Genomic DNA, 25,607 nt, shown 5'->3' with positions numbered 1-25,607 from the left:
GAACCCTTTGCAAGACGAGTTGCTCTAAAATCCCTCAGAACAGGTAAACGAGCTACAATAACCAGGAATTCAGACCAAATCATTGAGGTCCTACTTCAAATGGATGATTTAGATATGAAAAATAAATATTTAAAAGCATTCAAATGTCCGCTTTAAAGTATCGTTTGAGAATAAATTTCCGTTTCACGGAACAGTTTTGCACAAACGTTGCATAAAAGTGACTAGAGGCATGGCATGGTTGTAAAAAAACCAAAAAATATTTCTCTTCAACCACCACATGCTGACATCCAGAAAATTTCTCGACACCAGCCGCCTTTCTTTTTTCCGGAAATCCATAACTGTATTTTTACTTGATTGCCCCCCCACCCCCACCCGAGACTGATCATAAGAGAGAGGAGTGTGTTCAGTTTTCAAGGCAGGTGTAACAAGTACGTTGCCTTTAGGATCTCAATACATTTTCTAATGTGCAAAAAGAGAGGGTTGCATGGGGGGGGGGGGGGTGGAGGTCAGGGGGGTAATTTTTCTCTCACTCTGTCACTCTTCAGTCTGAAAAGAAGTCACTAAATCTCCCATCCTGTACCTTATGAGCTCCTGCTCTTACACTTGACCATAACTCACCTCCCCCCCCCCTGCCCCCCCACCCTGCTGATGGCATAATGTACCCTTGATCCAGCATGGTGGCTGGGGGATCTTATGATTGGTGGTGTGTGTGGCGGGGTGAATTAGTGCGGCCGTGCTGACGAGCTCCCCACCCTCTGCCAAGGCGGTGGCGGCACGACTTCAGCCATTACATCAGCTCTCCGGCTCCCTCCTCTGTGATTGAGATTGTAAAGGCTGTGCTGAGCTCAGCAGGTTTTATTTTATTTTATAATTTTTTTTTTCTTCCCTCTTCATCCCGAGGCCCTCATTTAACTCTGCCAACTCCCGAGCCGCCGCCAACTCCAGCCTCTTCCACCGCCACCACCTCCACCCACCTCGCTCTCTACTGTTTAATTTTTCAAATGGAGAGCAGCCTGAGTCACTGTGTGACGGGTACAAGCCACACACAGCAGACCTGGAGATGATGCCTTGAAGGAAAATGCCTTTTACCGCTGAGTGCAGTGTCTTTGCTTCCATTCCTCCAAACATTGTTTTTAAGTTTGTTTAGTGACAGCGAAATATTAGTTTCCACACCAGTTTCGGATGTAATTGCATCAACTTTCCTTTTTCCTTTCTCCTTCTGTTGTTTTAGAGGTATTCCGAGTCTTTGAAATGAGGTTCTGTTGAGCGACTGTAACCAGCGAATATCTTACCTGCACTCGATAGCTGTCATGGAATCTTCGTTAGTGTAAACCCTGATCATCTGAGAACATCTCTATTTCCTAAAACAAATCGTTGTCACGCTTGAGTTGGGCAATCATTTACACAAGTCTATAATTATTTACCTGGGAAATTGAGGTAGGGTTGGGTGCCTCACCTGGGATTTTCCTGCAAGAAACAAATACTAAGAGCAGAGCTTTTCCGCTTAGAAAAGCTTTTTGACGTAAAAGTAAAGCGGAGTAAAAAGCACAATTACTTTGAAGTAGTCTGGAGTTATTAATTTACAGAACAAAATTAGCTTGGAAATGTACACCTCGCTTTCTTGTTTCTTAAAATAGGTCCAGGTTTGAGCCCTGGAAATGAAGGGGGCTAATGGGTGGGAAAAGTGCCAGGTTCGCATTAAGCTGAGAGCCGAGCATAGAAAAGAAGGTCAAGGCTCACCAGTTCTCAATCTTAGGCCGTACCACTATGTTTATAGCTCCTCACACTGCATGTTGTCATCGACTCCAACATTTCCTGCAGCTAAGAGCCTGGGCTTGTAGGTGCGAGCGAAAAGGTTAGCGAGGAGACTTGGTTTCCTGCTGTCAGCTTCCTGTTTTTGCGCTTGTGCAGCACTGAGATGGTAAATCGCTGATGAGGCTTTTAGGTATTAAGAAAGTAAATTCTGCTTTTAATAATATCAGCAAGACTACTGTTCTGTCTTTGAATCTCCACAGAAAGGTTTCTGGGCTGTGTAGTTAACATAAATGCAGTTTTAAAGCTGGTGGGACAGAAGTCTAGTAGTTCTTAAGTTAGAGAAGACCGGAGGACGGGGCTCATCATTTTTCACAGGCTGCCATTTTGAATTCTTCAACAACCTGTTGATAACTTTGTTTCACCGAATGACACAAGGAAGAATGGTAAAATTGTTCTGTTTCATAATGTTTATGTCATTGTGTTAATGATGTTAGTTTACCCAAGACATTGAATTAGATGACTTGAGATAACGTTAGCCTTCTATTTGCTAGTTAGCTAGTGCAAGCTGGTCCTAGCTATCTACAACGTTCAAACATCGACAAAACAGTCAGTATAGTCAGATTAAATTAGCAGTGTTTCATGCTGAGCCGGAACTGTTTTATCCAGATTTAAATGTTTATACGTTTTTTTGCTCTGACCAGACATTTGATGCTCTACACTGGCTAAGTCGCTAACAGGAAGTACATAAATAACTAAAAAGTTAAAACTGAACAGGCAGCTGCAGACTCAGGGGTCTCAAAAACTTGATATATATTGTCATTTCATCCCTTTTTCCTTTATTTTGTACTTAAAAAAACAAAACATTTTGTACATATGTTGTTGTTGCGGTTTCAATCACCTTTTAGACTCTTTTATTCTTGTGCAACATGACAGATTGTGACCTCTAATAAAATCTAATTATCAATTGGAGTACTAAAACCATATTTCCTGACAGTAGACCAAGCATTAAACACAGAACATTTGTGCCAAGCCAATAAGTGTTGGGTTGACACATGATTGGTGTAAAAAGTCCAGAAACATAAAGAACCATTTTATATTTGACAAGTTTAGGTTTGAAACAACCTACAGAAGCTAGGAGACCAGAGCCAGTTTCCATGTTTTCCTCTGTATTTATGTAAGAAGTATTGGCTTTCTCTATCAATTGAAAACATGGGTAGGTTAATTCGTCCTAAAATAACCTTAGGTGGATACCCCACTACTCACTGAGGTAGTGTCTAGCTACAGCTAGCTTTAACATTAGACAGACATTAGAAGATATCTAAAATGCCCATCCACTGGTTAATATTTAACCAAAATCTGGGTTGGCAAAATAACCCAGAGGTTGTAGGAAAAGACCATCTCTGTGTCCAAACCGAACCAGACTTGTTTCAAAACCTGTAATTTTACATAAATACATACCAGTTAATGTGTCATTAAAGTTTCTCTGGAAAAGTACACGCCTCCCCCCCCCCACCTCCCCGCTTTGGGAGGAAAAGCTTATTTCAGTCATTATGTCATTAGGATTTTTCAATCTATCATTGTTATTGTTTTACTGCCAGGAAGTGCGGCCACGCCAGTGCCAGAGAACCAGAATCCATCATTTTAATGTTTTGATTACCTCTGAACGCAGCAGCTCGCGGAACAGAAGTTTGAAAACTTCTTTCAAATTGGCATTTCATATGCAGAGAGGTTTCCATTTTGGGCTATTGTAAAGTAAAGCAAATAAAACAGTGACAAAGAAAACATATTAAAGGCTGCACATGAACTCAGTTCATATAAAAATAGGTTGCTTTTAAAAAAAAAAATAAAAGAATAATTTGGTGTTTTAAAATGTGCATTTTATTTAAAGGAACTCAGTGTTTTTGTTGTTTCGAAGTCTTCTGGACGTTTGCTGCAGATTAGCATTGAATGCTGCTTCTCCGTGTTTGGTTCTGATTCTGGTTGATGCAGAGCAGAGGAGACCAGAACCAGAACACTGGGGAGGTCTGAACTACAGCATGTCTTTAATTGATTTCAGTGTTAGACAGTTCAGTCATTTGTAACTAAAGAGACAGTAAAGGAACCTGGTCCCACCTTCCACTCAGTGTTTGTGCTGTTGCTTGACGATCCAAGCATCTCCCTAACAATCCCATATGAGTTGATTTGGCCACGTGTCCTTAGGTGAATATGCAAGTATAAAATCACCCGGGGAAATCCGTAAGGCCTGCAGAGTAGGTGTTAGAAAGATCAAATCTCAGGATACCTTCCATGTTCAGTATTGTTTTTTTAAAAGTTTAACAGAGATGGCTTCTTTCACTCCTCAAACCACCTTTCTACCTTCTTCTAATTGTGCCCGTCGACATCTTCAAACAGCTGTCCCTCATACTCTACACTTGTTCTTGAACTAATGAGTTTGTTCTTCTATGTTTGACCTCATGTTGCTATAGCTGTGCTTTTGTTTCTGCAATGAAGAGGTCTGAAGATCCATCACTGCTAAGGTTCTGCCTCAGCGTTTCACCCCTGGTGTTTTGTCTTTGGGAGGAACCGGTTTCTGTCTGAGAGAGTTGTTGGGTTTGAAATGCCCTGGGATATTAAGCCTGGAAAATATCCTTGCTAGCGCCTCGGATCCCACAGCCACATGTGAATGACAAAGCTCCCAAACTTCTTCTTGTTGAAGTGAGCTTGGTGTTGTTCTCACTGCGGATTTGTTTAAAATTCTAGATACTTGCTAGGACTTTGCAGTTGTTGTTCTGGGGTCGTTCCTTTCTTGCCTTGGCCCTATGATTTCGGTGAAGACCAAAGGCACAGCCTTAAAATATGTTTCCATCTGTATGCTTGACAGTGGCATAAATAATAAAAAGCCAGCAGCTCTATGAGAAATAGACAAAGCTGAAGCCAAATCATGCGATGAGTGTTTTTCAGTGACTCGGAGACTGCCTGAAAACCCGCACTTACTGATTTGACCCCTGCACTGAAAGGATGACCCAGACGTTTCCCATTTGACATTTAAAGGCTCTCGTAACTCACGACGACAACTGGATATCGGAATGTCACAGCGGTGAGTGAACGCGGCCTTTGACGTTAGTCATCGTCTGATGTGAGGGAACGCCACTCTGGAGTAACTTCTAAACTCCAGGGTGAAACACTGCCATCAGAAACGGTGATTATGATTTTTATAAGAGAGTTGGGTCGGAAACAACCGTTTTAATCAATGATGTAGAAAAATATTACGGTGATATTTTCTGCCTTACTATTGCTATAGTTATAGTATGTTCTGCTTGTGGTGTGAGATGAGAACAATGTCTTCCGTCAGCTGTTATCCCAAACTTAAACTTTTTTATTCTATTCATGATGTCTGAGGTTTTGATGGCAGCAGCAGTAAGGGGAAAAAAAGTTGGGAGAAACTGGTAGCTTATCCTCTTTATGAGTCCTAATGTTTCATTTTTCCTGATGAATGTAGACATTTGTGTCAACTTCCGAGCTCAGTGACTCACTGCTTCAAGAGGCTAAGAACTGATGCTGCAATAACTGCTGGAGAGCGCCATTTCTTTGAGCAAAAAGTAACAGGTAAAAAGGAGAAACACATTTGTACAGTGGGGGAAAAAACATGTTTCCCAACTAACAAAAACGGAGCGGTCTGACATTTTTAAACTTGGTACTCGTCAACCGTTAGGACCAGAATATGAACAATAATCCAGAACATTATATTGTACAACTTAAAAATACTTTTGTTTGATGAAATACACATTTGATCGCCTAGCAACCAGCAAGAATTCTGACTCTCTCAGATCTTTTAGTCCGTCTATAAGAAACCCTCCTATCCTCCGCTGACCACTTCTAGTGATCCCACCAGTTTGAACTCGTTGCCTATAAAACGAGTTCTAAAAAAAAAAAAAAAAGACACATGTCCACAGCATCCCCTACCAAGCAAACAAGTCAACCCAATCCCAGTACAAGGCCAAGAAACCCAAAGCAACCACAGAGTCTGGAATCATCCTCTTGGCTGCACCCACACTACCCAGGTGACCGACGCCCCCCAACCACAGGGGGGCAGAGCAGCACCACTTCAACTTCATTTTTACTCAAGTAAAAGTAGAAAGCAGAAGCGTTAAAAGAAGAGTAAAGAAGTGTTTGGTAAAAAGTCGACTCAAGCATTGAGTTACTGATCAGATGATCAAAATGTAATATTTAAGAACTGCAAAATCAGGCGAACCAAAATATGAAGTCAAGTTCAGATTTTGGTGTTTTAAGGACAAAAATAACAATAATTCAAATAATTGACAAAAAAACAACAACAACAAAAACAGGCAAAAGACTTTTTTTTTTTTTTCAAAATCAGTTTTGTCAACATAAAATTTATGAAACTTTAACAAAGACCGCAGATGCGTGTCTGTGTCTGGTGAATTTTTGGTTAAAACATTAAGGAATACTTCATAATAAAATTACCCAAGTAAAAGTAAAAAGTACAGCATAGTCAAAATACTCCTAATATTATTGTTTGGGGTTTTTTTTTTTTCAAAACAGTTACAAGTTTTTAAAAAAGTTACTCAGAAAAATGTAATTGAGTAGCAGACGCCTCATTTGCTTTGGCGACTCCCTTCTACCTTTCTGTTTGTATGCAGAGTCAGAAGAAGTCAGCCAGAGATTTGTTGGAGTTGATTCCGAATTCTGGGTTTTATTTGTAAAACAGTTTTAAAACCCCCACGATTATCTCCTACTTCATGCACTGCGTGTGCTGCTTTGTGTCATCTGTAGCATCAAATCTGGATTCTGTTCAACCATTTCTAGTTGTAACAAAGAGAAACGTTAGTGTAGCATATCACTTTGACAGTGACACATTTTCCAAATGCAAAACATTTGAGAGGCTCCAAGAAGACTCTCAAAGAAAAACCCAGCATTTCATTCTCGTATGATGCAACCCATCTATCATTGGTTCCAGTTGAGCAAGCGTGAGAGCAAATTAGAACCAGTCAATATCAGCAGGAAGGAGGAAGTCCAGCACACAGCCAATGACTCTGTCACAAGCTAAAGGTTAGCCCAGGCTGATATTAATGCCTTTTGATTTTGGATTTTGAGAAATCAGTTCAAATAACCGCTAGACATGCTTATGTCTTATGGGACGGCTTTCTGCACAAAGGGTCCGAAGGCCATTTTCAGCTCCCCGCTTTCCACCGAGGTTTCATTCAGACGCGCCCCAACCGGTGAAGCAAAGAGCTTTGTAGGCGTGTGATCAAGTGCTTTTCTGGAGACACCTGGCTGCTCTGGCTAGTCTATTCATTAAACTGCCTTTAATGGCCTCTTGTGCTTCAAGATCTATCATGTTGCGATAATGGCTTTTCGGAGGGAAGGGTGCTTTTAAAGGCTTTCTACTGATTGGGAAAGTCGGCCCGTTTCTGGGCACCAGAAACGCAACAGCTTAAAACACCTTGTTAATTTTATTGTCATGTTAGCTGAGTCATTAACTCAGACTCAGCTGCTAGCGAGGGAGCTGTAACATAGGAAAATAAAGGTTAATGGGTCAGGAGTTTAATAGTCTATTGTCTGCTAACTGCTTTGAATGTCACAGGAGAAAAATAAATCTGGAGACAGACTTTGTGGAATTTTCCTGGCTCTGCTCGCTGATGTTTTACTCAACTTAACCAGTCAATTATTTACACTGGATTATTCCCTAGTAACGGACTACGGAAGTAAATAAAATTGTGAAAATATCAACTCTTACTTAAAGCTGTTTTTTTGTTGTTGTTGTTGTTGTTGTTGTTTTCTACCGTGGCTTAAGATGAAGCAATATTTTAAATGTGCGTAGATCTGTTGACAAAAAAAAACTCCTTCTCAGTTTCACTGGAAGTCCAGCAGTCTCGAGTCGAACTCCCTGCTTTGCTGCAGAGGCAGAAATAAATAGCGGGCTCTTGGGTCTCGGCCAGGCTGTATAACCGCATAACGTTTAACTTTCTATAAATACCACCGGATGCGGTCCAAGTTGATCAAGTGTGATTGAATCTGAAATGACTCCAAAGAAGAGTGCCAAGTTTCCGTAAGATACTTTGGAAGAGCTGCTCGCCTCTGCCCAGCTTCTGACGGAGCCGCCGGCCTGAGTCACTCTGCATGGGCTGCATAACAGCAGTCATGCAACAATAATGGCTCCATTATTAAGAAACGCAATTAAAAGGGCAGTCTTGATATGGTTAGTTGCTTAAACCACAATTTTCAATTGGTTACTGTTCTGGAATATAAATTGTAAAAATATATATTTAAGATATACATCCAACTAAGGCCTTGTGCACTCAGCTTTACAAGCACGAATATCTCCGTCACATTTAAAAAACAACAACGACAACAACAAAAAAAAACATCCAACACACGAAATCAGAAAAGTTTTGATCCACGTGAAGCTGCACAAATATGCCACTGAGCGTTGTTTTAAAAATAATAATTTCACAATTAATCCTTTTTTTAGTGATATAAAGCAGAGTTTTTGTGTGGATGAAAGTCCAAAACGCATAGAAATTAAAATTTTTCCCCACAGGTCACATTAATAAAATCCTAGATTGTTAGTTGAAATGTTAAATAACTCCCAGAAGCCAGGATGGAGGTTGGAGAGTAAAAGTTATCTTAAAAACACATCATGAACAAAACAGAAAAGCATTACTAGTTAAGATCCCTAAAAATGACCCTGCTAACATAAGTAAGCTTTTATACATCTGACACTGATGAATGGTTTTTATTCAGATAATCGTAATTTTCATTAAATATGACAAATTTTTATTATCCTAATCTCGCAGTTTTTTTAAATGTATCATGGAACTACTGTGCAACATAGGCTGATTGATTCAGTTTAGAAAATGTTTATTGATGTGTGGCTGCATTTAATAACCTAAGTATTAGTTTATTATGACAATTATTAGATTAATACCAAGAAGTAGTTTTGGTTGAGTAATGAAATATTGGTCCAGGAATGTCTGGTCCAGTCTTGGTCTCTGAAGAAACGGTCTTGACTCCATCCCTGATGTTAAATGAGATGTACTAAAACAATCGCCACTCACAATATTGACTGATTTAAAGATTTAACATTAACGAATTTAAAGAACCAGATGCATTGCTGCTGCTCGTGTGTTTTGGATGGCATCGTCTACCTCAGTTGTACTCTCCGTCCTTCCAACAATCTTGTGACCTGGTATCTAGTCCAAGATGTCTTCTCCTGGCTGCAGTAATCCTACAACTCCCTGCAGTTGGAAGATTTGTGTTGGGCTCCTAATCCCGGTGCAGAGAGTTTGGCAACCCGAGGCAAGGGGAAAGAATGGGTACAATTTTCAATTCCATTGATAATTGCCTAGTAGGTAAAAAAAAACATACTACCCTGTGCTTTGTCTTCAGTTTTCTCAAAAGCTAAAAGGTATTCAGTATTGGGCTGTTTGTGGGTCCAACTCCAGCCTTTTATTAGAAAACCGCGAAAGGAAATAATGCATTAAATGATTGCCCAGATTGTGTTTTCTATTGTCCCATTGGCAAGCACTCTGCACAGCTTAAATCCAATTCTGCCATATTTCTGCTAGTCAGGCCACTTCATTCATTATTGTGTAATGAATACAAAGTGCCACGACAGGCACTTTTCGTAAGCACGAACCCTCCGTGGTGTTTCTTTAGAAGCCCACAACATTTTTAAGTGTCTAACTATCGATTGCTAAAAGGTCTGTTTTTCTCATTTGCTCCTTTTGTCCTGAATAAATGTGGAGTAAATACAAAGCAAGGGTTCACATAAAGACTCCATCATGGCCACGGGGGCCAGCATTCCTCCCACACTGAAGGCCGCTGATTGATGTTGTGAAGATTCAACGGTTTAACATAATCCACCTAATGTCTGCTGATGAACAGCCTGGAAGCGCGCTCCATCCCCCCCACAACCCCCCAGCCCTCACACCCTCGACGTTTTGCGTGCTTCCGAAGTGGATGACCTGTCCCTGGACTTCCCCTCAGCTACTTGCACTCCCACTTTAACAAACAGAACATGACCAAGACTGTCAGCACCTGCTTAAATATCTCCCACTTTAACCCATTCCGGCTAATTTGGATGAACACTCTGCTCCAGGTGTTTAAACACTCACGCTGTTCTGCCCTGAGTAAAAAAAAACTAAACAAAAAAAAAAACCCACAAAGTGGCACTGGTTCCACCACTTGAACTTGCATTTAATCAGGTGGCGAGCCCTCCCACCCCCGTTTGTGGTGGCAAGCCACTGATTAGATTTGGAGATTGAGAACCATTACAGGAGGCTGCAGTTGGATAATGACTTAAGTGCTGTTTCGTCTTCCTTTCCTCTGCAGGAAGGAATTTATCTGGATGGGCCTGGCCTTAACTGACTGGGAAGAGCCCAACGGTGAGCAATGCCATATAGATAGTATCAATCTACAGTGACCCTTTCACCACTCTCTGTCTTACTGCTGGGGTTCTTGAGCATTGGAAAAGCATGAAAACAATGGCTGGCTTTACAGATTGCTACATTGAATCTTTCGTTTGTGTTTTTCACTAATATTGTAATACCAGACTGCAGACTTTATGGCAAATCTATCCGACAACTGCAGGTAAATTCAAAAGCAAGCTGCGAAAAAGATTGTTTTCAATGTTTTTGGAATAGTTTTACAATAGAAAAGAAGTAAAAAAAAAAAAAGTCACATTTATTTCGATTGCATATTCATAAATTGTGCAAAGAAGGTGAGCAAGATCATGCAAGGTTATGTGGAAGGGGGCTGACCGCTTTAGGTTAAAATAAATCCTACCCATGCTAAAAGTCATAGAACATATTGGATACAAAACAATCGTCTTTGTAGACACAACAACAAGGTATTCTAGAACTAAATAGCTCAAGCAACCCCTTAACAAGAGCAGAGCCAAACACTGTACCGAAGTGACATGAAGCTAAGATGTTTCTACCCAATTGACTCTACGTTAACTGTGTTCCCGACATTATAGGAAAATTGACAAACACATTTTTTTCAGCAATTTACCTGAAAGTCAAATATTCTTATTAGGGATTCTAAGTTACAAGATATTTAAAGGGGCAGTATCATGTATTTTCCAGGTACAAGGTGCCATTTAATAGCACAATCAAGTAACTGTGTCAACTTTAGTTGTTATAACAATGCTATATGCAGATAGCATTTTTATATCAAGTATGACGTAAACATAATTTGACATGGAAATTTAAGGCCTTGAAATTTGGCCTCTGTCTCTTTAAAAACTCATTTTGTGGCTCCTCTATTAACCCTCTTAACAACATTTTTACCAGCACTGCTCTGAGAAGCAGCTCCTATAATGAACTCAGCAGATGTGAGGTGGAAGCTTGGAAACTGCAACTTGTCTCTTCAGGGGAGGAGCTTCGTCCTGGAAGGCGGGGCTAGGTCCACCCAGGTGTTTTGAATAGCTGAATGGTTGTCATGGAGATTAAAGGATTTCTCAAACATCTGTGAGAGAATCAAAGAAACACTCCAGGCATGTTTTGGTGACAGAATAACGCCATGACATGGCATAAAGCTGGCACTTGACTTAATGTCATGTTTTGATTGTTGATTCTATGTTGCATGACTTTGTGCTTCTGTGTTTGATTTGATGTAAAGCATTTTTAAAAACCTTGCTGCTGAAATGTGCTATACAAATAAAATTTGATTGATTGGCTGATTTCAGAAATCCTTCAATCTCCATGGCAACCATTCAGCTGTACAAAACGACTAATTGGATGTAGCTCCGCGTTTGAGAATGAAACTCCTCCTCTGAGCTGCAGTTTCCAAGCTTCTGCCTCGCAGAGCATCCCTCCCCTCCTCGGCTCCTTCAGACTAGCCAGCAGCAATTAGCAAACACCTGGTGGAACTGAGCACCTGCTGAGCTCATTATAGGAGTGCCTTCTCAGAGCAATGCTGATAAAGATGTTGTTAAAGGGTTAAAAGAGTAGCCATGTTCTGATAACTTCCTGAAGGCAGAGTTTCAGACAGACGCCAAATTCAAGGTGTTAAATTTCAAAGTCAAATTTTTTTTAAGTCATATTTGTTACATATAGCATTTTTATAACAACTAAAGTTGAGGCAGTTACTTAATTGTGTTATAAAATGACACTCTGTACCTGGAAAATACATGATACTACCCGTATAAACAGTGGTCAGGTCTCCATTAGGTTCTTACTTATAAGGGAAATTGAAGTGACAAGTGGTGAGGCTTCACCTGCAGGCCATAGATCACTTACAGCATTCCTAGTCAAAGTAAGTCTCTGACACGTGTGAAAAAAGTAAAAAAAAAAAAATGTTAGCAGTGCAATTGAACATAATTTATGGATTTTTTTTTTCTTTTTACAATGCCTTAGTTTTTTTTTCCCCCTCCAGGGGATCTTTTTGTGGGCTCTAGTGTCCCTTATATGACAGTAGACTGACAGGAAAGGGGGAAAGAGAGGGGGAAGACATGCAGCAAATGTCGGCGGGTCCGGGAATCGAACCTGCAACGGCCACGACAAGGACTAAAGGCCTCCAAATGTGGGTTGCGCTATCCCCTACGCCACCACAGCACGCCCCACAATGCCTTAGTTTTTATTAGGTAATTACTCTTAACAGGAAACACTTTATATGTTCCACTCTTGTTCCCTACAGGACGATTGATGGCGGTGCTCCTCCTTCTGCCTCTATTTCCCATGTACATCATCGGCCTCAGTGTAACTCGCTGCAAATGTAAGAGCAGTTCTGAGTTCATAAAGTGGCCAAGGAAAAAGACCATTTTTGGTCCCTTGGGTCTGCTGGGTTAGCCATTAGCTTCAGCCTACAGGTCCAGCTAACCCTGGGGAATCAAATTACCTGTTTTTTTTTTTTTTTTTACTTTGAGTATTGAACCTGAGATTATAAATTGCCCTGTGGTTTCTGCGTATCCCAGATGTGCTCATTACTCTCCCTTTAATCACCCGCTTTGCAAGCTTATCGAAAGCAAAACGGCAACTAGATCCGATAATCAATGCAATGCTAGCTTCAAGCTAATGGCTACGTGTAGGCGGGAGGAGGACTAACAGTACCAGTCAGCTGAAAGCCATTCCTTAAACAAACACATCTGACTGCGGTTAGCTAATAATAGTGTAGCACACTAGCTGTTATTCACTTTCTTGTTCCAGTACAAGAACATGACATCATTCATTATTTGTCTGGTCAATTAGAAATGATGAGATAATGTTTACATGTGGTTTATGTTGTTGTGCTATGACTACAAACATATTCAGGTCAGAAGTTTCCAGTCTGTGGGCTTGGCCCCAATAAAGCAGTTATAAAAACACAGAGGGAGAATCGCATTTGATAAATAAATGTGTGCAAACGGTTTGCACGTCCATCTAATTCTCAATCTGCACGCAAAGGGGCGATCGACTCGTAAAACTTGAAAGCAATTTGGTGTCTCTCTGAACAGTTTGCATAAATTTCAGTGATGCCTTATGCATTCATTAAAGGTAAAATATACCCACGTTCACCTCTGTTAACACACACTTCTGCACTAGATTTTCAGTGACTTATGCTGTTCCCTTCATGGAATGAAACAACTACATAATGCTGAAAGCAGGTGGCGTTTTTGATTATACAAAAGAAGAAAGAAAAAAACAAAAAAACAATGCTCCACCTTTGTCTTTACAAAAAGCCCAGGAATTGCTTGGGTTGCACAGCTGAATGGTTGCTATGGAGATTGAAGGATCCAAAATCCTTCTGTAGTTCTAAACATGCTTGGAAGTCACTGGCTTATAAGTCGTTCTCGGAACGGTCACTATAGTATAGCTGCATTTCCATTACAAAATGTGTGGGAATCTTTGTCTCTGCTAATGTTGAAAAAACACAATTTTGCAATTGAGGTGTTTGTATTAAACGAGAAAGGAAATTTAAAAAATAAATAAAATAAAAAAACACAAGTGAATAATAATAATAATAATAATAATAATAATAATAATAATAATAATAATAATAATAATAATAATAATAATAATAATAATAATAATGACTCAAAATGCCACAAAAGTGTTGCTGTTACAGTGAAAAGCAGCTATTTCGGTATGGCTGAAAAACTAATTCATTCCAACGCAAAACCTTTTAAGCAAAGAAACTTTTTAAAAAGTATTTTAGTGTTTTCATTAAACAAAATGTATTTTTGTTATTTTAATTTGTGCAATTTTATGTTTGATGGAAACACAGCTAATAGAGCATAAAGCAGAATGGAAATATCCTCTATCGTCCCTCAGAGGGGAAATTCAGGCCTGTCAGCTCGATGTTGGGATCCTTGTTGCTTGACGACCAAATATGTCTTTTTTTTTTGAAAATTGTATATTTTATAGGATTATTCATTATCCCATCCATGTATACATGGTCACAATACAATACTTTAACCTCTTTGAATCCTGCACCTAAAAATGAACCATAGTATGAAAAAAGTAAAAGTACTACTACAGTTAATAAAAACTAAGATAAAACTAAATAATATTTAGCTAATGGCAACTAATAAAAACTAGTGAACACACTCTAAAAACAAACTGAATTAGAGTAACAACAATATAATGAAAAGCCCATAATACAACCCTACCAACCTGACCCTTAGATATATTTCGTAGCATTTGACTTTCTTAAATACTGTATCTATCCGTGTGCACTTTGCACAAACACACTTTCACTTTTACAGTATATAGCCCCTTTAATGGGCTCAACCATTAGGTTTCCGTTTCATCCCTCCTGTTATATCAATAGCGTCACTCTTGGGTGCTGCTGTCATTTCTGCTAGACTTCCAGAACTGTTACATTTCCACATGAGATCCTTGATTGGCCCAACATAGGTGAGCCATGAACGCTACATATCGCACATTTGTCTGCGTCCAATTACGCCACGGGGGAAGTTGTGTCCACAGTAATGACTTACACTAGGCTGGGTGTGTTGATCCCGGCTGGGGGAGGCCCCGCTTTAAAGGTTACTCTATCGACTCGGCGCTCGGAAGTTTTTCAGGAGCCGAGGCGAAACTTTGCTGGAGTCGGGGTGGCTTGCGCATCTTGCATCTCCCAAGGGTGAAGTTTGATGCCGACGAACCGAAAAAAAGGAACGCCCACGCTAAAGGAGCAAGCGCACGCACGAATACACACACACACACACACGCACACACACACACACACACACACGCATGGAAGCAGGCACTGAAGACACACTCGTCCACATGCGGGTGTACAATGTTTGTTGAAGATGCACAGATAGTGAGTGCTCCCATACGACATAGAAAACGTACAGTCAGGAAAAAGCTATGAAGAGGCATCTGGAAAGGCAATGCCTTTTTTCCTACAAAACAAACTTACATTCTCTGTGTGTCCTTTGTACACGTCTATTCCTCCTGATGTTGACTACAGAAGACGGAAGAACTGAAGACGTTGGATATGTAACGCTGTTAAAATGTGTCATTTGACCACAAACTGTAAAGTACGTAGCCATAAGTGATTCATTTGCTCCAGTTCCCGACAAGGTCGCCTTCTCTCCTGACATTCCCACTGGACAGCAGTCACAGCTCATTAATGTTTTGTACCTAAGTAACCTTATGCCATCCTCTACTAATACTTAAATAAATTAAGTTGAATAACTGCCCTGTTGTTGCAACACCTAGACAAGCTGAGCCTAACAAGTGTTTGTCTGAAATGATTTGGTTTTTGCCGTTGAATACCTTTCAGAAATGTTTTTTGTACAATAACGTTAGGATGTTTCAGCTGTGTCTATATCTGAGGTGTTGGACAATGAATGCCATTAGTGTCATCACTATCATCATTTAGGGAGACGTAATTAGCCTGTAAATACTTGACCAATTAGCAAAGCTATTTAGAAGCTGAGCAAGTATCATTTGTTATTGAGCATTTTGAACTTCAGGAAGCTCTCATAAGATGTTTAGGAGAAGCATGCTGTACTACAATGGCTGCACTTAGTATTTCTATTAAATGTTTTGGCGCTGAGGTGGTTTTTTAGGTCGTGTCGAAGTTGGTTTATTGCGGAAAGCTGCAATGAAAAACCTTTTTTCTCATCACACAAGTCAGATGATAAACAACCGGACATTTCCACAAGTGAAAACCCCGAAGAAGTATAGTTGGATGATCACAGCGTGGCATTTTTTCTTAATGACTTGTTGCGGTAAACAAACTTATTCAGCTGTGATTTAATGGAATCGCCACAGATGCGGGATTGCTTTTTTGAGATTTGCGGAATATTGAGAAAGTTTTGGGCACATTTGTATTGAAAACGTAGCTATTCAGGAGGCATTGTTTAGGAGTTCTTCAATTTTCTACTTGCTGAATAGTTGGGTGCATCCGCCCAAACTTCAAGGAGGCTCAGTGCACTCCAGGACCAACCACAACTCGTTGTTGGGAGCATCCACGCCATTTATTGTGAAGCCCAGCAACAGTGAACAAACTTTTGTGCTCTTAATGACTTAATGTTCAAATTCTTAAGAGGGAATAATGCATTTGCAAGACCCTGTACCAAAGTAGTGGCTACCTTCATTAACAACATGAAGAAAGAGTTCCACGATCCAAACCCCGTCCCCGAAACAACGCACAAACCTTTTAACTGCAGAAACCTAAACAAATACACAAGCCCAAGAAAACGTCTTTGTTCTTATTTGTCAGAAAGTGCCTGCTGGAAGTTCCAGAGTCCAAAAGATGTGGCTTGAGGCCCGGCAGCTGCCTATTCAGCAGTGATTTAGCAGCTGACAAGGCTGAACCATGTGGCTCAATAGCACTAAAAGGCTCATCCTGCATAATGGGGTTCCTCTGTGACGCAAACACGGAGAGGCAACCCCTCCCCTTTAGTTTACTCTGACATATAGTCCTACACACCCACCTATCCAATTTGTCCGGCATTAAGTACACATAGAAAGACATTTTCCATACACGCGTGCTCATGTGAGGCAGTTTAGAAAGAAACACACACATGCACACGCCGCCCTGCCCCTCTAATGAAAAGGCAGGGCATTGAGACAATTGTGCAGGGCAAACACTTGTGTAATTGCCGTTGAGAAACGGCCCTTGTCGCAGGCTGTCATCGATTGGTTGTTTGCTCACTTGTGTGGGAGGAGGCCTGAGCAGCTTCGGTCATTACTGGACTGGCCGTGGTACGACTATTACCTTAATGTGGTTCGAGGTTTTCACTCCGGACAAGAGATTGCCACACTTTACTTGTGGCTTTACTAATAATAAAGTACTTGTAAGACTTGCAGAGAGAGAGAGAGAGAGAGAGAGCAACAATTGTCAGAAGGTAATCAGTTATTTATACTAGAGACTCTGAAGTTCTTGGCTAACTACTCAAACTCACTGCAGGAAGTCTGGATTGTGATTAAGCACAATAAAGTTGGAGTCATCCAGGCAGCGTTATGAATGAAGTGCAGGAGTCCAGAAGTGCGTCACTGTGTAGTATACGTCCATCCCCAGCAGATGGCCCCGCCTGCAAGTGCTTATTCAGGAGGGGAAGTGGTGACTTACTGGGGTGGGGGTGCCCTTTATTGATCTCATAGGTTGAGATACAGCATGAAACGAACCATTTTTGGAAACTTTTTTCAACTATTTATCGCCGGCGGTGCTACTGCACGTCCACCACTTCGCCCTGCCTCTTATTTGATTAATGACATCAATGCAAACTAGGGATGGCAAGTGGTCCATATGACTGGTGAATTTTGTGAATGGAGCACTTAGTGACTGAGGAATGACGTCAGCAAAAAAGCCGTATCTCTCAGCGGCAGCCAAGTCCGAACTGGGGGGTCTAGAGGAGGCTTCCCATTGGCTCGCCGTACCATCACGGCCCATGCGATTGGCTGCCGGCAAATAATTAAACACCTACACAGTCGATGCACAAATCCGAGTGGTGGGATATATAGGCTGGTGGTTGGCGCTTCATGCAACAGAGTCAAGAGTTATCCTGCAAGTTGAGAGAAAGTCAACTTCTTGTTGTTTTGAACAGAGATTCAGAGAGATATTTATATAAATTTATTTTTACTGCAGGGTGATTACCATTGAAGGTGAGTGTTGACTTCCTTTCTTGTCTATACCAGTGGGTTGGGGTTGTATTTTGACTCTTTGGTTGTGGGATTAGAAGGGTGGCAGCTGTTTGACTGGGTTGATGTGGATGAAATGAGGCTGGTTACCAGAAGCAGAACATGTTGGGAAGCTCCCGTTTTCCTCTTGGGGACCAAAGACTCAGCCAAGTCGGAAAAAGAGGCAGGAAAGGTAGAAACGATGGGCAAGGAAATCTCCAGAAAAAGCAAAAATTTAAAATAATAAAAAAATTGCAGAGGCAGTGGACTCCACAAGAAAAAGAAAAACGGGCAGAAGCAACCAGCTCAAAGTGTGTGTGTGTGTGTGTGTTGCAGACAAAATGGGGGTGTGCGCGTGTGTGTATGTTAGAGAGTGCTGGAAGCTCATTACACTAATGCACTGGTCCCTTAGGGAGTTGGCAAGCTTGGAGTAACCCCCCAACACCACCTCTCTTTTCACCCCTCCTCTTCCAGCAACTGCTACCTATATTGCAGAGTCTGGGACCCTTGTCTACCCCCCCCCCCTTCTCAAACACAACCACACACACATTTATGCATACCCAGCTACCTGCAGGCATGTCGCACTCCAGTCCCCGCTGCGTATGACATGAGAGAACTACATGTCCTGTGCTCGCTGTTGGATATTTCGGAACAGTGGGTTTCAGTGAACAAGAGTAGAACGGGGGGGTGGCTGCCGCTTGTGTGAGGACGACGAGACGTGGGTAGAACTAAGCCAAGTTTGATAGGAACTCAAGGGTGGGGGGGGGGGAGGAGGAGGAAGAAAGGGCTCGGCGAGCAGCAAGTGCATTTGTTACACATGTTGCCTTGTAGAGACATCAGTGCGCAAGATGCTGACAAGAGGGTTGGGGTGGGGGTGTCTTCCTTCCTGTTGCAGGGGACCATGGTTATGTTGAAGATCTCCGCTTTCCTCGTTGCCTACGCCCTGGTCATCTGCCAGATGTACTGCTCACAAGCCGCCCCTGCCAGGTGAGACACGGTTCTTGCGACTTACTTTTCGTTCAGGCGGCTGTCAAGCTCTTGCAGTGATTTCTGGATTTAAAAGCAACGCTCACATGACAAACAATGGGTTTCCTGGTTTTCAGGAGTTTTTCTTTTTCTTTTTTTTTTAAACCCAAAAAAACCTGTAGTCTTAAAAGGTTTTTCTAGTCATTATGTCTTTCTTTTTGATGAATTATCTGCAGTAACAATAACAGAACCAGTAGAAGCTGATATATGTAAATGTACATGTACAAGTGTGATGTTTTAGTTTCAAATATATAGCATACTGTAAATTCAACTACACGGCAAAGACACAAAATCTAATAAAGTATTTATCTTCCAGTCTAAATTACAAGTCATTTTTCAGCAAGATATGGGAGCTTGTTTTAAGTTAATAATTCCTTAATATTGATTTTTTTTTAAGATGTCTTGTTATAAATGAAGCAATTTGCCAGTGGAACTACTACTTTTCATCAATACTAAGGAATTGTTAGCCTAAAACAAACTCCTATTTTCTGCTGAAAAGTTAGTTCTCTTATTTGCAGTGTTACAAGATATTAGATAATAGAATAGAATAGAATGTGCTTGATTTAATTCCAACCTTGGATGTCTTAGTTGTAGCTAAACATTATGATGCAAATAATAAAAAAACTATATATATATATTTATAGTTTAGAATTTAGAAGTCATAAAGTTAGGAAAGAAACCCTGAAAAACATGGATTTTGTTGCACGTTACTGCACATCTAATCCGCTGTTTATATACTATTAATAAAAGGCAAAAAGAGGAAGTTGTAATTCACTCCCGAGGGAGATAAATGAGACCTATATATCCATACGGAGCTCCATTCCAGCCACTCTCCCGAGCGTTCCTATGAAGCTATTGATTTTGTAATAAATCTAAAGCTTGTTGGAAAACAACCCCCCTTTCTCAAATGGGGCACTTTCCTCAGATTGTTTCGCCCCCACCCGGTCCCCAACCCCTCCCTAGTGTTGGCCGCTGGCCCTCAAGCCCAGACGTCATTACTCTCCGAGGTGCTGATGTCTCCGCCTCTCCTTCCCATCCATCGTCTTTACCAGCACCCCAAGATCCCACCCCAACACACACACACACTCACACACATCCTGGCATCTCAGGGCGTTTGTGAGCTCTTAAACCTCTTCAGAAATGTTCAAAAACCAGCTTTTGAGTTACTTAAACGCCCCATGAAATGTGTGACAAATGTCCGGCAGCTCCCTAAGGGGGCGATAACTCCTGGCTCACTGACCGCTTGTCCCCTTGTTGTCCCCTGAACCGTCCCAACACAGACCAGGTTTAGAGTCCATGTCAGAACGAGTCACGCTCACGGACTACGAGGCGCGAAGGTTACTGAACGCCATCGTCAAGGAGTTTGTGCAGATGACGGCAGAAGAGATGGAACAGCAGGCGACGGAGGGAAACAGGTACATTCGATTCTTATTTCCTCAGATAAAGCTTCAATATTTCCTTACAGGAGAAGCAAACTCACAGACGACTCGATTTCTAATGTTGTAGAATCGTCTCAATTAATTGATCATGAAGTTAATTTTATTTATATATTACCATGTCTTTTTCTGGAAGCTTATACAAATAATGTGGTGGGTTTAAGAACAGATTTATTCTAGAACTTTCTATAACATGTTCTAGAATTATTAGACTACATTTTGTTCAGGCAACAACGTGGACAGGTCCTGAACCTGGCTGCTTTTAGCGAAAATGTCGACCGGACAGATTGTTTTTAGATTGTTCCCACATTTCACTCTCTGGTTTCATTCTAACACCACTGCTGATGCATCATCATCAGTCAGCTCTAGAGAGGTATGTCCTTATATAGGGAAAAAAACAAAACCAAAAAAAAAACAAAACATGTTTTTTCCCCACGACAAAATGCTACAATGGAGAAACAACAAAAAACCCTGTATTCTCTGTCATGGCCCTTTTTCCCGCATGAAACAAGCCTGGTTTTGACTGTGTGAAGGGGTGAAAAACTGCCTGCTGGGCATGTGAAAAGCATACATTCACTTATCAGATCCCTCTCCCCAAAAAAGTGTGCATGATGTCAGTTATAGTTACGGGAGGCTGCATGACTGGGAATTGGATGGGCTGTTTTTGTTGGTGTAAAAGAAGAAGAATTTGTGGGAGAGGGGGTTGGCGCATGACGGGACGGATGACGAGTTCTTTGAATGTTTCACAAAAGAAAAGCTGGTGGCATGATGCTGTATGAGATTTGAGACGTTCCTATTCCACTTTTGTTTACGCTGTGACGGCATGAGACAGATGAGCATGTGAGGTCAGAGCAGCGTGTGAGCAGTGGTTAGAGAAAAGACCAAACTATGATGAATTCTCTTGCATGTTTTCCCTTACCTATGAGTCCTTTTTTTCTCTGCATGTCTTTTTCTGTGTCCCCTCCCCAACAGCATGGACAGGCCCCTAACCAAGCGCTGTTCCAACCTCAGCACTTGCGTGCTGGGAAAACTGTCTCAGGAGCTGCACAAGTTGCAGACATTCCCCCGCACAAACGTGGGAGCGGGAACGCCCGGCAAGAAGCGCGGCGCTCCTGAGAGGGACAGCTATGCAAGCTACGGCGAGACGTTTGACAGCATCTAAACCCTTCTTTTTCCTCTCCCTTCTCCGCTCTCTCCCTTTATTTATCCTTCCTTCTTTCCTATCTCTTCATTCCGGTTTGCTCTCCGTATTTTTCATCCTGGCAAGTGCATGCTGACTCCTACCGGCTTGAGAAGAACCTGACTTGTTTTCTCTCTCTCTTTTTTTTTATGTACTTCTTTCCCGCCTTTTTTCCCTGCTTGTTTTTTTTTTTTTTTTTTTGGGCAGAGAATAATTTGTTCCTTTTATCTCAGACAATCAGACATAATTTACACAGCTGTAATTTACAATATCAGATATCCATTTCTGTGTAGTGTTACTTGATGGCATCTGATAGACAGATCACTTAATGTAACCATTAATAAATAATCCACTCATGAAGACACCATGTTTGTTGTTCAATAAACGTATTTTTCTACCAGGAAGCCTTAGCTCCTGTTTGTTTTTTAAAGACACCACAAAATTTGGTTAACATGAACACGAGCAAAATTCAGCAAATTAGAGTGTAAATATACTATAAACGCTTCAGTACGTCCAGAGGTAGGAAAAAAATCCACTCATGAAGACACCAATGTCCGTTAGTCAATGAAAGTAATTTTCTACAAGGAAGCCTTAATTCCTGTTCATCAGTTAAAGGCACAAAAATTGGTTCGTATGAACACGAAGGAACGTAATTAGAGCGTAAATACACTTTAATACACCTTGAAATCTAATAAGTAATCAATCAGTTCAGAGGTGAGAACATAATCCACTCACAAGACACCATGTCAGTTGCTCAATGAACGTATTTTCTACAAGGAAGCCTCAGCTAATGTTAAAAGAAAATAATTTGTATGTACACGCAAGACCGAAATTAAACAAATTAGAGCGTAAGTTCACTTTTAAGATGCCTTGAAATCTGTCTGGGAAGTCCTCAGTAAGTCAACAGGTAAGAAAACGCATAAGCTGTTACCTCATTTGTCCACTTTTATCAAATTTGTCGTACTGCTGGTGTGTTGTGGCGTTAGCTCACGTAAACGTAACGTGGTGTCTTTCGTGCTAATCTCCGTTTGCTGTCCTGAAGCAGCGTTACAACACAGAAGCGTGCCTGCAACACGGCCACGTGCGTGACCCACCGCCTGGCCGACTTCCTCAGCCGATCGGGGGGAATTGGCAACAGCAACTTTGTTCCCACCAACGTTGGCGCCAAGGCCTTCGGCAGGCGAAGGAGAAGCACCCAGATGTGAGCGCTCTCCATCAGTCTTCTGGAAAATGGTAAATACAGTTTTATACAAATTGTATTTTATCAATGAATGTTTGTGTTGTTGCATTAGGATGTACCTCAATTTCTCTTGTTTTCTGTCTTTCAGAGGTGGATGCCTGAAAAGAAAAAAAAAAACAACAACCTGTGAACAACATTCAACACAGCAAAACTACGCAGATAAATGCTAAACTGGCCCTTTATCTTCTCTTTCACATTCTTACTGAAAAAGAAAGGATGTTTTGTCCCCATTCTCCATCCTGTTGTCAATCTTTTTCTTTTTTTTTGGCTTTTGGCAAATAACTGAACAAAAAAAATTGGAATAAAAAGCACTTTACTTTATGTACATGAACAAATGAACTCCTTAAAGTAAAAAAAAAACAAACAAAAAAAAAACATCCCGATGGTTACTCTTTTTTATACATGAATATTATTGGAAAATAAAATGAAAACAGCAGTGGTCATCACTTTCTTTTTCTCGCCCCACGTTTCACCTCGTTAGAGCACATTTGCAGCGCCGACCCCCCGCTGAGAGTCATAGCTTAACATTCCCCCCTTTACGCTGGTAAAGATCCTCCCCACTTCGCTCCCCTCTCCCCACACAACGGCTGTTGTCTTGTGCCTTGATGTAGAAAAATTTACATGAACACGATTGTACGGCTTCGTTTCGAGACGGCAAAGAAGAACCCGAGTGAGGATGAGGAGGAGAATGGAGATGGATTCATATTGTAAACAATATTGTGAAAAACAAACATTTCAGCAAGATTAAAATGTATTTTAGATACACTTTGGTTTGAGGTAATTGTGTTGTTCTTCAAAGCCTTTCGTAAACAGATGTAGAGAGAGAGAGAGAAAGAGAGAAAAAAAATCACCTGCCTCTTATATTTGTACTCACGATGCTGTCATTGATCCCAGAATAAATATGAAAACTATTAACATTTGAGTCAAATTTACGAATGCAAACCGTCCATGTGGAGCAGAAACGACTCATTCCAAACAACCCGGATACGTCTGGATACATGAGAAGAAAAACGTGGAATTGCTGAACAAAATGCATCCAAAAAACAACCACTTCTGCTTGACACATGCAGCAATATTTTAAGAAAAAAAAAAAAAAAAAAGAAAAACAATATTTGAATTTCTGCAGGAACTTTAACTTGATGGAAACCTTTTGGGGGGATTTCACTTGTTGTTACAGCAACACTCCAATAGATGGCAATCTTATTATCCACACAAAAAGTTTCTGTGCGGCTCTGCTGATGTGCTTCAAGAGAGGAAAAAAAAAACCTTCCATTCTCCAACACCTCAAGCTGCCTTCTGTAACGTCTTCACATTTTCACAAACGACCTCAAACTGGGATAGAGTTGTGGCTAATTCTGTAAATACCTAAACTTGATTCAGAACATCAACCGCGGTGCGCCTGACAGGGTTCACAGCAGCAGGTCGTACCACGCAACACCGAGTAGATTCCCCGTCGTGCAGATAAACATTTTCTGTGTTCCTGCCAGTGATTTGGAATAATTTGTCGTGCGGTGTTTTCCATAGAAGTGAAATTAAATGGAAATCCTGAATCAGTAAAAAAAAAAAAAAAAAAAAAAAAAAAGAAAAATATGACTTTTTAGTTTTGGAACTTAAATATGGCACATTTATTTGTATAGATGTTTTCTTCAAAAAAGAATAAACAAACCCAAGGTCACCAAGAAAGCTGCAGGTCTACAGCATCCCTTCCTCCAAGGTACGGGATGTCTACAGTGTTCTTAAAATTTAAAGACATTTCCTGTTTGTTTTTCTGAAGGTTTTATGTTTTCACTGCCTACTGGGAATATTTCACTCTACTGGTGCATGACTGAAAAAGAAATTTGTATTTTTGCTCAATTTTAGCCTCATCCGTTTCATAAATGCATCAAATATTAAATTACTTTATTCAAAAACATTCCATTTTAAATGTGAAAGCATCATAAAAGTAGCTCTTTGAAAGGGTTTCTTGCCTGTAGGTGACCTTGTATCATTGTGGGACGACACACTGAAATAAATGTCTCAAAGAGTGTTTCACCATCATTTTTTTTAAAACGATCTTCATGAAAAGTTGATTATGGCAACATTAAAGTCAGGCTCTTACTGTAATCTTTATGCTACAGTTTATTATTACGGTAACCTTTTTCTAATTTCCTCACATTTTGTTCCACGTAACGGATTAATTCAGACCCTTCAAGGCAGAAGAGGTTAAAAATGTTTCTTACTGTGCTAAAGCTACCTGTCATTCTCACTTACTCCATCTTAATGGTCTAGTCCAAGTTTCTCCTGGCAGTTTGTTTCTTCTTCACATTTTGATTCCAACTAATTTTAATTTTAGACAACAAGAACTGCGATATTTAGCCTACAGAGTACAGCAGGGACCCAACAGTTCGCTGTTGTCTTAAGATAACAGTGGCAATTGATTTAGCTTTCCAAAATTAGAGATGTTTTTTAATCAATTATAAACTAAATAAGTAAAACAACATTAGTAAATTATTGATGCTAATGATGTGCATAATAAACAACTTAAGCCCTAGAACAGTACCTTGTGGGACTCCATGATCTTCACATTCATTAGTTACACATGCTTGAAACTGTCATGACGATATTTGTCTAATTCACAGAGGTTTTTGTGATTGAAGATCTCAAAGTCCTTTGTGTGGATTGAAGCGTCGTCTTTCAGCTCATTGCTGTTTATCTGGTCGCTTTGAAGCTGCGTTTACATTAATGCAACTTTAGAGATGGAAGGCATAATGAGTACAGTCTAAATGGGGGGAAAAAAACGTGCCAAACAGGATAACGTTGATCCTATCAGGCTGCATGGATGAATGCTAAGCAATGCAACCGAGCAAATAGGGGATATTTGTCACTACTTACTTCATGCTCCAACACACAAGTGTCTGCAGCAAAAAAAAAAA

The 25,607-nt window shown here is 40.7% G+C and overlaps 1 protein-coding gene across 8 annotated transcripts; it reads left to right on the top strand.

The window, feature by feature from the left end:
* The first annotated feature begins 1,906 nt into the window (after positions 1 to 1,906).
* LOC122835678 (calcitonin gene-related peptide-like) lies at positions 1,907 to 24,179 on the top strand. 8 transcript variants are annotated; one of them, XM_044124921.1, is made up of 6 exons: positions 1,907 to 2,198; positions 10,090 to 10,142; positions 12,397 to 12,474; positions 18,709 to 18,800; positions 20,120 to 20,254; positions 21,248 to 22,640. In XM_044124921.1, the coding sequence occupies exons 4-6, from the start codon at positions 18,715 to 18,717 to the stop codon at positions 21,435 to 21,437; spliced, it is 411 nt and encodes a 136-aa protein (XP_043980856.1). In that variant the 5' UTR covers positions 1,907 to 2,198; positions 10,090 to 10,142; positions 12,397 to 12,474; positions 18,709 to 18,714; the 3' UTR covers positions 21,438 to 22,640. The 8 variants fall into 8 exon arrangements, with proteins under 8 accessions (XP_043980856.1, XP_043980857.1, XP_043980858.1 ...); XM_044124922.1 differs by lacking the exons at positions 10,090 to 10,142; positions 12,397 to 12,474 and adding an exon at positions 22,784 to 24,179 and having other exon boundaries at positions 22,498 to 22,688; XM_044124923.1 differs by lacking the exons at positions 10,090 to 10,142; positions 12,397 to 12,474 and adding an exon at positions 22,784 to 24,177 and having other exon boundaries at positions 22,501 to 22,688.
* The last annotated feature ends 1,428 nt before the right edge of the window (positions 24,180 to 25,607 follow it).

This window comes from Gambusia affinis, linkage group LG08 (genome assembly GCF_019740435.1).
Source record: "Gambusia affinis linkage group LG08, SWU_Gaff_1.0, whole genome shotgun sequence".
Classification (NCBI taxonomy): Eukaryota; Metazoa; Chordata; class Actinopteri; order Cyprinodontiformes; family Poeciliidae; genus Gambusia; species Gambusia affinis.
The sequence above is the reverse complement of the archived record's forward strand: the minus strand, read 5'-3'. Positions and strand labels throughout refer to the sequence as shown.